Consider the following 12313-nt stretch of genomic DNA (forward strand, 5'->3'; position numbering starts at 1 on the left):
CAGCTCTTTTCTCCAGGCTGAACTCTATCATCTCCACCAACCTTTCTGCATGGGAGAGTTACTCCATTCCTGTGAGCATCTTTGTGTCCCTCCTCTGGACTACTCCAACAGCTCCACATCTGTCACGTGCTGGAGATGACTACCTTTCATGAGTATATTTCTCTGTTGCCACCTCCAGACTGCTACTGAAGATACACAGTCTAGTCTCAGCTTTCTCTGAAAGCTGGTAAGCGTCAGAGACATTGTGCTCGGTGCATTCCTGTTCTCCGGTTGTGTAGTTCTGATCTGCCGGCTCTAGGTGGCACTGCGCAGTGAAAGAGCAGACAAGATGACCTGCAGCGGTCCCTTCCAATTTCAGTCATTCTATGATTAACACCATAGCATGACGAGTGTGCCAGACTGACATATTATCCTCTAGAAAATGTAAACTTCCCTGAATTTTTCTCTTACCTCTGAATTACTTTTCAGTTACTTTGCTTTGTGTAATCCCCCACGTTGATTGTACATTGGTGAGCTTTCCATTTTCTACCTGTACTTTCGTCTGCATCATTAAGTGCCTACTCTAAATGATCTTTGCTTGAAGTTCACTTAAGATTGCTTAATGACCTGGTTGCCTTGTCTTTTCCATGACAGAAGATAATATTACCTGGATTGAATGCTTAATATATTTCCATTTTCTTTTCTCAGTCTTTAGCTCTTTCCTTGTATTTCCAAATGCAGAAACATAAAGTAGTGTCTGTGATTTATTAAGTGTGGGGAAGTTTGTGCTTGAAGTGGGGTTTGAATGTTTTAGAATGGCAGACTGTGAGCAAAGATGCAAAACTAAATCTTGTCTCTGTTCTTCTAGCCGCTATCTCCAGATCAGGAACACTGATGCCTCATGTGAAAACCAAGGTACTGCACCTGGGGCCCATGTGGCAGTTGATAAATTATGACATAGGTACCTGATGTTTACCATTTGAAAAAAATGGTTAAAAACAGGAGCAGGCAGCAATTGGCTGATAATGGGAGCAGGCAGCAATCTGATTGCAAGAATTTCCCTGTTTTGTATGGAGTTCTTGTTGCTTCTGTTGCATTTTTCTTTTACCTACCCACCCCTGAAATGTTCTCTCTTCATCTGCTTTCTGGCAGAGATCTCTGAAGAGTAATCAATCTAGAGGTGATCCTTTTGTTTGGGTTTGATTTCAGGTCATACCAGGAGGAGACAAGTTCAACAGCACACGAAAGCAGTCTGCTGGAGCTCAGTTCCGGGTAAAGAATTGATGCCCTGTGTTGCTTCTTGAGATGTATGCTGCAATATGTACTTGAGAGCTTGCTAAGCATAGATAGAGTATCCAGCTTGTTGAAGGGTTGTTTGTTTGTTTTTTTTCCTGGGTGCCAAGCATAGCTTGTAATGGTGACCTGGCTGTTGTTGGAGCCTGAACTGTTGCTGTTACAGGAGTCTGAGTTAGCATGGGAAGGAAGGCAGTTCTCAGCTGTGCACTCGCAAGTCTGTCAGTGCTTTGGTTTGATGGACTACTGATCTCTCTCTGCTCTAACCAGCGTTCCCTGATGGTGCTCATGGAGAGAATGTATTCTGCCAACCCACATTTTGTGCGCTGTATAAAGCCCAACAGCCAGAAGCTGCCAGGTGTTGTGGACAGCCAGGTGTTGCTGCAGCAGGTAAGGGAAAGCAGTTTTCTTTGCAGGTACTTCTGCCAGGCCTCAGTACGAAGTGGATCTAAGGCATGGAAGGAATGGGTTTAAGTTGGGGAAGACAGACCCTACTGAAAAGTAATGGAGCTCATTGGGAGCTTGTTGGTCTGACTCTTCCCTTGCAGGAGTAAGAGTGGGCACACTTATGCATGTAAAGGTCCTGGGCACTTGAGATTTTTTTCTGACACTGATTGTTATGTCCAGGTTTTACAGTCTTAGTTCTCCCGCATTTCATATTTGTGAATGTAACGTGAGCTGCTTGCCAGGTATTAGCATTCATCTTCACATCTCCTGCCTAGGGACTGGTACAGATAGTACCTCTCCAGGGCAGCTCTGAACAGGAGCCACAGTGGGACTGCTTTGACAGGAGCTGATGTGTTCGGATACAACTATTTCGATCCTGTGTCAGGTCTGATATCCAGGCCCTTAAAGAATATCAAGAATGATGAGGAGAGTTCAGAAAGCTCTGTGGCCTGTTTGATATATAGGTATATAAGGAAGGATAGGATAAAGAGGGAAGTGTCCATCAGAATCAGAATACTGGTTGGTACAGGATCAGAAGTAGAAGGCTATCCTCTGAAGGACAGGAGCAAAGTAGTGCCCGTGGCCGGCAGGTGAAGTTATTTCGATTTTATGGCTTCCAGCTTTCAACCAAGGGTGGCTAGTCACCAGAGTTCAAATAAAGTTTTTCAGAAATAAGTTTTTATTTGTTTATTTATTTTTAACCTAGAGAGGTTTGAGCAGCAAAGGTAAAAACTCATGTCCTTGTGACTGTTCTGGCCTGCGTAGTTTGTTTCTCTAATCCTGTCTTTATGGTGATGCTCCAGCTTCGGTATAATGGACTACTGGAAACTATCCGGATCCGAAGAGATGGTTTCTCTTGGAGGCCATCGTTTGAGGAATTTGCTGAAAGGTACTTAAAAACCTCTGAATGTTCCTAGTTAGATATTGTTAGAGAAGCAACACCGGTAAACAGAGATGGGCAGGGAGTGAAACTGCTGTAAAGTTTGCATACCTGAGAGCATGGGGTTGTTTGCTGTGGGAACCCTAGTGGGAAAGACTGATTTGTTGTTGTCTGCTGTGGGGGTGATGTAGATCAGCTCAGCACACCAAGGATGTGTTTGTTATCTTGCTGAATTCATTTGATTTTCACAGATATGGAATTCTTCTAGTTAAACCAGATGTTTCCTTGACAAAAGAAAGGTAGGAACCTTTCTTTGTTATGTGTTATCCAGTGTGCTCTATAAAGGCTCTTGTTCTCAGGAGATAATAGCAAACTGATCAGAAGCAACAAAGTGGGGGTGCATTTCTGTGGTGACAGGGAACACAAATTCCTAGACAAAAACAGTTAATGTTTAAAAGTTTGGAACAATGATGAATGAAGTATTTCTTCAATTACTCTGTAGCAATTCAATGTTCGAGTGCTGTAGAACAAGAACTGGTTAATGGACTCAAAGCAGGGAGTCACAGTGTTGGCCAGCGTTATCCCTTGAACTCCATGTGACAAGACTCAGCACAGGTGCCAGTTGCCTTATCTGGATTTTTTTCTGATTGTCTCACAAGAAGAATATAAAGGCGATGCTGACTAAGCAGACAGCTGTGTATAACTTCCAGGCTAAAAACATTACATCTGGCCCAGGAATTTTTACATGTGTATTAGCACAGCGTACCCACAGCACTTCCAGAATCTTTCTGCTCCTTCTGAATGCAAGTGTCCCTCAGCTGCATAGTCTCATCCTGTAAGGTTTTTAGTTCGTGCACAAAGGGCAGCACTCCACACCTTCAGTCCTTCACTGTTCTACTCCCTTCTTCCTGCCACAGTTAACTGTGGTGTTGACAATGAAGCATGTAAGGCAGCCAATTGATTTCAGTTTGTCTTTTAAGAAAAGGATATGAATGTTCTCCTGGGAAAGTTCTTTCCTGGCAGCCACTCCTCCAGCCCTCACACAGATGCCTTTAAGTTATTGGTAATACTGAATTGTTAAGAACTGCAAATCCAAGTGAGATTCAGAAGGAATCTGATGAACAAGATGGAGATGAGGGTAGAGAGGCAGGCAACACAGTGTGTTTTTAGATACAAAAGTCATAGGATGCAACTGAGAAGAAATTGCTTTGAATGTAATTCCTTGTTATCATGAATGTAGTGTAGCAGAAGTTGGTGGAAATTGCGGGATAAGTATCTCTGTTTTGCTGTGCAGGACACTTGCAAAATGTGCCTCTATGGTTTCACAGTCTAGGTTTGCAGGCAGAGGGAGGAGGCTGCTTGACAGAGCTGGCTTATTATGTGGAATCTTTCAAAGTGACCCAAGTTTTATCACCAAAGCTTGCAAAATGAAACTGAAATGAAAAAATAGACTTTCTCTAGGAAGTCTTGCCTTGCTGAGTCTGTAATTTCTGTACTGCAGAATTACATGGAAGTGGAATGAGGAAGAACAGTTCTGAGAATAAGATAGGTTCTGCAGAATTGCCTCTAAGGGAGCAGAGCAAGGTCTATTTCTGGACTCCCTTTGATGTTCCTATATTGAATCTTCTAGCATACCCCAAGAAGCTCTGCAGATTGACAGCCAATTACTGAGTGTGATCCAGAGGCAAGGAATGGAGAATGCAGTGCAGAAGCATTGAGGCACATTTTTTTTCCCCCCTTTACACACCTAAAAACACAGGTCATGTAACATTCACTCTGTGTGGAAAATGATTTATTTCACTTTATTTCCCTCTCTTTCAGCTGCTTGCAGATACTACAAAGTACAGACCTGACAGGCTGGATCTGTGGGTAGGTGTGAATTCTGGCTGAGAGTGCAGTCCTGAACTGCAGAGACTTTACACCTGTAAACTGTTACCTGGTTGCCTTCAGGGAGAAGTTTATTGCTGTAGTCTGTCCAAAGCATGATTGGATGCAGGTTTAAACAAACAGTATTTTTCTGTGCTTTTCTCTTTCCAACCTCACAGAAAGTCACGACTTTTCTTTAAATACTGGCACCAGGATCAGCTGGCAAAATATGTGGAGCAACTGGAAAGAGCAGCAGTTGTCATACAGAAAGGTGGGCACTGGAGCAGGAGACTCCGTCAACTCTGATCTCTTATCAGGGAAAAGAAATTTTTGTCCAGTTACCAATTCAGTCTGACTTTCACATGCTATTTGCTGTCCTTGTCTCTCAGGAAGACAGGTGGGTAATGTCCATAGGGGAATGAGAATGGTGCTTCTTTCAATTTGTGTGCTTTAGTACCTAGTGAAGTAGGCAATATAATGCAGTTTGTCTCTAACTCTTCTGGTGAATTTCATGAATGATACCAAGGAAATCCTGTCTTCTGAGCAGAAGAGCTTTGCTTTTATTGAGCAGTGCTTGACAGTTACCAAGTAAATAGATGGTTAACAGTGGCCCTTCTGTGTGACTGTTTTTAGGCATCTCATGCTTTCGCATTAGAGATGACAGCACAGATTTGTGATTTGGTTTTGTTTTCTGTACTGTTTTTTCTTTGTCCGTGATCTAGCTGCTTAAGAGATTAGAAGACAGTTCTTACGTGGTTTTGAATGCTTACTTCCAGCAGAGAGGCTACACTGCTCTTTGTTATTGTGCTTCAAGTGTTGAGGGCTTCGTGCTGGATGAAGGAATATTTCCAAGTGTGCTTCCAACAGGGAGAAACATGATTATCACTGTTTTTTCCCTAACTACAGCTTTTCTTTGAACAGTTTTCAGGGGATTCCGATGCAGGAAGAGCTATCTGAATCTAGTGGCTGAACTGAGAGCTCAGGCACAGCAGCAACAGGAGGAGGCAGAGAGAGAAAGATGTCGACAACTGGCAGTGGAAGCAGAGGCCCAGAGTGAGTCTCTTCCCCCTACCACTGCAACCTGAATGGTCACTTTGAGGTGGTGTGAGCTCCAGGTGATGATGGCCTGTCTTTGGCTCTGCTGGGACTGATGCAGTGGGCAGAAAGGTGCTGATGTTTTTGCCTTTTGAAAATGAGGCTTTCCTGGGAGCTGAAATTGCATGGTGAAGTTTGTTAGCTGTGCTGGGAAGAAGGCCAAGCTGTGTCCTTCCACTGTCTACAGGAGAACTTCGATCATGACTATGCTTGGATGTGGGCTTCCTAGTGGCACGCACAGTGGGAGTTGATTATGAGGCTCTTTGCCTCTTTTTGCCCCTTCCTTGGTGGGAAAGGACTAAGCTTCACCTACTTCTTTCCCATTTTGCAGAAAGAATCTCCCTCCCAGTCCCTGTGCCACGGAAGAGACGCCCTCTCCCTTGTCCCCGTCCTCAGACTGCACCTGATATGCTACCGCAGCCACCCGTGCCACGGCCTCGCAGCAAGCTAACAGAGGTATTATTTTCTCTGCTTGGGGGTCTCTGATCGAGGTGTGCTGGTTCTCTGTTCCTTCTACCTTCTGCACACACCTCTTCTACTAGGAGAATGTTGTCTTGCTAGTTATCAGAAGTTAGAGTCCTTTTCTAGTGTCACTGGTTAAAAAGGATGGGAGTAAAGGCGTGAGTCAAATGGTTGGTGCCAGGCTCTTTTCATTGGTGCCCGTTGACAAAGCAAAGGGTAATGGGTACAAACTGGAACACAGAAAGTTCCATACAGGCATGAGAAGAACCCTTTTTACTGTGAGAGTGACAAAGCACTGAAACACGCTGCCTAGAAAGGCTGTGGAGTTTCCTTCTCTGGAGATTTTTGATCTTGATTTAAGGATGGGGTCTACCACACTGATCCCTTCACAGAGCCCCTGCCTCTGATCTTGCTTTCATTACTGCTTTCCCCCTCTCCTCATTTTCAGTTCACTCCTTTTGATAACTTCCTGCACCGTTCTGGGCCTCGCCCTGTTCTGGGAGCAGAGGAACAAAACGGAGAAAAGGCAAAAATGAAACAACTCAAGAGAGGAGCAACTCTCCGTTGGTTCAGAGAGACACAAGCCCAGAAAGTCATGCAGGATGATGGGGCCTTTCCAAGCTGGCTGCACGGGATGATCAGCCGGAGGTGAGTATGCTGTACACTCAGCATGGGCTGACATATGCCAGACACACAGATTGGGCTGTGGCAAGCAGGTAGAAGCTGCTCTTTCCTTAGGAAGAGTATGTAGGTTGGATTTCCCCAGATTTGCTTCCTTAAGGAATGAGGACAACTTGCAAAACCTTTCACTTTTAGACTGTAAGCTTCAGACCACCAAAAGCAAGTGTGAAGCTCCTTGTGAAAGGATGCAACTGATGAAACGTCACATGACTCCAAGGAAAATCTGTGGGAACTCATAGAAGATAAATTACGAGTTCCTAAACACTGATCATGTGCAGGAAAGGGAGTCTGGGCAAGTGCTTGAGGAAATACGTAGATGTTTGCTATCTATGCTAGATGTATGCTAGACTATTTGCATAGATATGATATTGAATGAGGACAGACTTTTGGTCTAATTCATAATAACTGCTCTCGTACCTCTCAGTTTAGGTGAAATTACAGAAGGATACAGAATTTAGTATTCATTATTTTTAAAGGTGTTGAGAGGGAGTTTAGTGAATACCTGGTGTCAAGAGGCACCAGTGCCCCCAGGTGTGGAAATAAAAGGCATTTAGTTGATACTTTTGGTCATCTAAGGAAAGTGCAGTGTAGGTGAAATCTTACCTACTTATAGGCCAAGGGACACATCCGCGTAAGTCCTACCTCCTTGGAGGAGGAGAAGAGATGACTGCAAATTCTCTAGGTTTTTTGGGTTTTTTTTTTTAATATTTTTTTTAATTGAGAAAACTTATTTAAATGCCTGAAATTCTGCTACTGATTAGAACTCACATTTTACTATCTTGGCTGAGCCAAGCACTACTTATTTCTGAGCAGTGTGACAATCAGAGAAAAGCTGCTTACAGCAGTGATGGGATAGGAGCAAGGCTGTGCAGGTAGACAAACAGATGTCAGAGTTTCTAGCTAGTTTTATGTGGGTGCAAATTCATCTCTGCTGCTGCATTCTTAATAACTGCCAGTGTCCCTTATTTAGGGAAATAATCTTTTTCCTGTTTGTAACTTTTTTTCTCTTATGACTAAGGGAGACTTGCAGCTTTGTTAGATTGCAAATTGCTGGATTTTGTTGGCCTGTCAGTGTGAATGTTATTCAGAAACATTGCATAGCATGTTAGCTGAGTAAAGGACATTGACAATAGCTGACAACTCTTCAGTGTGTGATTTTTCTTAAATAGATAATTAACGAGGCCTTCGCCTGTATAACTGTTTTTGTCCACAGATTCAAGAATGCATGAAAGCAATTAGTACATGGGAGACTAAATTGCCAGAGTTCAGCTATAGGCTAGCAGCAGTTGCTTCACAATGTAAGACATAGCAGATTCTTTGCCTGCAAATCCTTCCCCAGAACATTCTTTTTAACTGATGCTTCCTGGTGCTGGATTTAAGTCTCTGTGTAGTAGTATAACATGTAACAGAGCAATCTGAGCAGTCTCAAATTGCATTAGTGATTTACAGTCACCTTTAACCTAGAGCAAGGCACACAGCAAGCACACAGTAGTGCTTTATCCTTTGGGCAGAGAGGGAGAAGACTTCTTTCCAGCAGGAAGTAGAGAGCCAGTGCTGTAATCCCACTTGGTATTTTTCCAGGGCACTGAGTTTACCTTGTTCTGGGCACCACTAACCCATGACTTCTTCCATCAGCCATCAAACCTCAGAAATGCCCATGTACCTAACCTTCTTATCTCAGCAATGTTTTGTTATGTGCTCTGTCTTGAAAAGCAGTTGTTGCTATTGCACTCAGCAGGCTGATTGAGCAGGTTTGGAGCAGCACTGATTGGAAAGGCTTTGTCTGAGAATGTTGCTCCTCCTGAGTGTGCTAGTATATCCTTGCACCAGCAAGCCCGAGTCTGGAAACCTCTATCTGGGAACACTTGGGCAGATGCTGGCCTCCTTGTGGACAAGGAGCCCTACGGTGTTAGTAAATAAGACAGACTGTGAGTCTCTGCACAGAGGCAGTTGCACACTAAATGCTGAAAAATCCTTTCCTGCTTCCAGGGAAGCTGAAAACTTGCTGATTGACAAGCCTTTGGGTTGCTTCCTTGTTCGGATCAGCCAGAGCCGACCAGGCTACACCCTGACATACAGGTAATTAACCTTGCAGAGAGGGAATATTAAGGTCCTAAATGGACCTATTCACAGATAGAGGAGTTAGCATTCTATAGAGAATGCACTTTGTGTGGTGCTCAGCATCTCCTCTTGTGGGTGCCTCAGTCTGAAGTAGCAGATGGGAGGCTTGCAGTTTGTCTTTTGCCAGGAACTGTGGGTGCACTGCTGCTGCTCCAAAGTATGCAGGGTGCAGTCCCGCTTGGGATGTCTTATGTGGGTGAGAGGGCAAACCAGGTTAGAAGAAAAATTGATTGGAGCACAGGAGACGAGAGGAGGGCCAGAGAGAAGCAATCAGATTGTGCTGCAAGGTCATGGTCAATATAATAATGCAGTCAAGGGGGCAGCATGGAGTTGTAATGTGGACAATGAACATGGGAAGCAGTACAGACTGCTGGGGTTTGGATCCAGTTGCCTGGGTTCTCCTGCCCATTACTGAGTTGGGGGAAGTTTCTGCGCTTACAGCAACTGTTAGCACAGTGTGTGACACTCCTGCATCTTTGCAATATTTGTTACCTTAGCTTCTGGTCACACCTAGGCTCTTACAAAAAGGGTAGAAAGTAATGACTGGATCTTAGAGAGAGATTATGGCCCCATGCCATAACTATTTCTGTCTGTCTGTCCCTCTCCCCAGAGGTGAAGGCCGCTGCAGACACTACATGATAGAGATGCAGCCCAATGCACGCTATGTGATCCTGGGGGAAGACCGGGCCCATACATCACTCACTGAGCTGGTTCGGTATCACCAGACTGTGGGCATCCAGCCTTTCATGGAGATACTGACTGTTCCCTGTGGGCAGGTGAGTGGTGAGGAACTCCAGCAGGAAAAGGTGCAGGGACTGTGTACTGAGCTAAGCAAGTCTTTGCAGCACTGTCTGCTCTGAGATCCTGCTGGAGGTATCCAATTCTAGCCAAGCAGCTTGGCTTCTTCTGTGTACACCAGCAAATATAAGCAGTGGGGTGCTAAGGAGTCCTGGGGTATTTGAATCAGCACCTGGTGGATTGATGGTAACCCTCTGCCTCATGCTGATCACAGCTGTTCACAGATGGGTTTTCATCCAAGCTGTGCTGCTTGGGCTGCATGGAACATCTGCAAGCCACTGCTGAATCAACTCTTCTTTTCCTCAGAAAAGCAGTGAGAGTCTGGATTATGAAGACTTGGAGTGCCTCACACTGACTCACTTCACAAGCACAGAGGAGAGCCTTCCTGAGGAGCAGCCCTGTCCTCCAGGACCTCCCACTGACAAGTCAAGTCTGCAGGCAGAAGCAGCTTCGTTTCTCAGACCCCTGTGGTTCAGGAGGACAAAGAATTGCCAAGTGCAGCAGAGCCTGGACAAGAGCAGAAAAATGCAAAAGTCAGGCAGGGAGGTAGACAGCCAGCGGGCTTTTCCTCGCCTTCACTCTTCCATACGCATGGCAATGCATGAAATCCAGAAGGTAAGCAAGGGTGGCTTCAACCTTCCAGTGTCATAGCCCCACACATAGCACACACATGAAGCTGACCTGTCCTTTGGCAGAAGAGAGGTTGGTTTCCACAAATAGTGCTCCTGGGTCACAGGTTTTATTTAGTGGTCTTGATATCAAGACTGTGTTCACTGAAAGTGCTAGGCTGAGGGAGAGCCTGGTTCACTGACATTCCCAAAGAGAAACCTACAATATGAAGGACTGAGTTGCAGCCAGCCCACTTGCTGTTCTCCTAACACAGTCTTTTCTTCTTACTGCAGTCCGCTTTTGCTTCCTTGAATGGCTCCTGTGCAGAGCTGCAGTCAAGCCCTCCATGTTGAGGATGTACAGCCCAAGTGACAAGGTAAGAGGACACAGAAGGACAGTTAGCACCTGCAACTTCCCCAAGAAATGGAAATCTAAGGGGCTCTTTCCTGTCCTACAAACTTAGAGCATATCTTGTCCACCAGCCATTTAAAAACAGAGCAGGAAAGACAGGGCAACCGCTAGCTTCTGTTCCAGTGCTGCAAAGAGACCAATGGCAGAGGGAGACCAGGAAAAATGGGAACAATCAGATTCAGTTTGGGCTCCCAGCACCTCTGGTACATGGTGTGCTTGCAGTACAGTAACAAAGCTGCTGGAGGGAGCCCACAGTCTGATAGAGGCTGCAGTTAAAAGGCTTGGGGCTGGTTGGGGTACTATCAGAAAGCATATCTGCATGCTGCCGTAATCAGATGCAATGGCTTAATGTTGTGGAGAGAGGCACGTATCAGAAGCAGATGCTGGATGGAGAGCCCTGGGGGTAGCAGAGGCAATGAACCAAAGGGAAGGCTGAGAACATGAGAAAAGGCAGCAGTCCACAAAGACCTTAAGGTTTTAAATGAGGTCTCCACAGCTGTAGACAAAGCTGATTATTGAGACTCACCTTTTGGTGGCTGAAAAAGGCCTATCCCTGAAGTACTCGCTTCATTTCTTCATATGGGTATTACTGTACCAAGAAGGGACTAAGGTTAGGTGGAAAACGTGAAACCTGGAGATCTGCACAGATGATTGCAAGCATGTTGGACTGGGATGTCTCCATATCCTTCACTGAGTTGTGTTTCCGGACTTTTTGCAGGTCAGAGTGGCTCGGCCATATGCTCTTTCAGTGTTTCTGGGCCTTGCACAGATGGGTGAATAAATCCAGATGTACAGCAGGCTGTTTTATTGCACACTTTTTGGTGTACCCAGCTGGGATTGGACTCCTGCAGAAGTGAATGTTCTTCAGCACTCGGATGGTCTAAGTGGCTGAGTCTGCAGTACGTGGACCATTCTGGCAAAGGGGATAAAACGGGAACAGTCACACTCTGCAAAGATTCACAGTGCCTGACAGCCTGTGTGTCATTATTTTAACATGCCTGGAGATACCTCACCTGCTAATAGTCACAAACTGGATATTGCAATAATGTGTTCACTTGCAGCTACCTGTTTCTGTTCAAGTCCTCTGAATTCTCTTATGATTCTCTGTATCTGCTGCCCTGGGTGTTAGGGGAAGTCAGGCTTGAGTGGTAAGGAATGAAAGCGCTGTGTCCATTTTGTTGAATGCAGCAGTGTTTGAACAGGAATTGACACAAGATCAGATCTTTCTGCAAATGGAATTTCCTGCCCAGCGTCATCCTGGCCTGCTGCTTCCCATCCCTCCACCAGACTTTAACTGAAGGAATCATAGGTGAGACCTTCTTGTTCATCTGCAAGTCTGGGAAGCATTGCAAGTCTGGGCAGCAGAATATGCTTCTTTACACTGAGGGGAAGGAGCTTGGGAAGATTAAGGACAATGGTACTTGTTATGTTTTCTACCTTTAAAAAAGTCTCTTTTAAAACTCTCTAATGTTCTTATAAAAAGCTCTGTGATTTCTTTGTGCCTGTTACCTGCAGTTGGTTTCACCATGAACTGCAAAGGAAGAGCAGCTAACAGCTCCTGTGAATGGTAGATACAGGATCTTCTCAGCAGGAGAGTAATTGGCAGCAGGGCTTCACCTCTGAGTTGTTCAGAGCCAACCTGTCCATACCTGCATAAGGACGTGGATGGTA

At 45.1% G+C, this 12313-nt stretch overlaps 1 protein-coding gene across 1 annotated transcript; it reads left to right on the forward strand.

Moving 5' to 3' along the window:
* Positions 1–851: 851 nt before the first annotated feature.
* On the forward strand, positions 852–11703 carry LOC136050859 (unconventional myosin-XVB-like). Its single transcript, XM_065740012.1, has 15 exons — positions 852–894; positions 1189–1251; positions 1543–1662; positions 2523–2608; positions 2851–2898; positions 4421–4468; positions 4645–4736; positions 5387–5518; positions 5892–6016; positions 6471–6670; positions 8693–8782; positions 9435–9600; positions 9929–10237; positions 10525–10607; positions 11361–11703. The coding sequence occupies exons 1-14, from the start codon at positions 874–876 to the stop codon at positions 10582–10584; spliced, it is 1560 nt and encodes a 519-aa protein (XP_065596084.1). The 5' UTR covers positions 852–873; the 3' UTR covers positions 10585–10607; positions 11361–11703.
* Positions 11704–12313: the final 610 nt, after the last annotated feature.

This window comes from Cyrtonyx montezumae, unplaced genomic scaffold (genome assembly GCF_038088225.1).
Source record: "Cyrtonyx montezumae isolate F1298 unplaced genomic scaffold, pur_monq_1.0 scaffold_25, whole genome shotgun sequence".
In the NCBI taxonomy this organism is placed as follows: domain Eukaryota; kingdom Metazoa; phylum Chordata; class Aves; order Galliformes; family Odontophoridae; genus Cyrtonyx; species Cyrtonyx montezumae.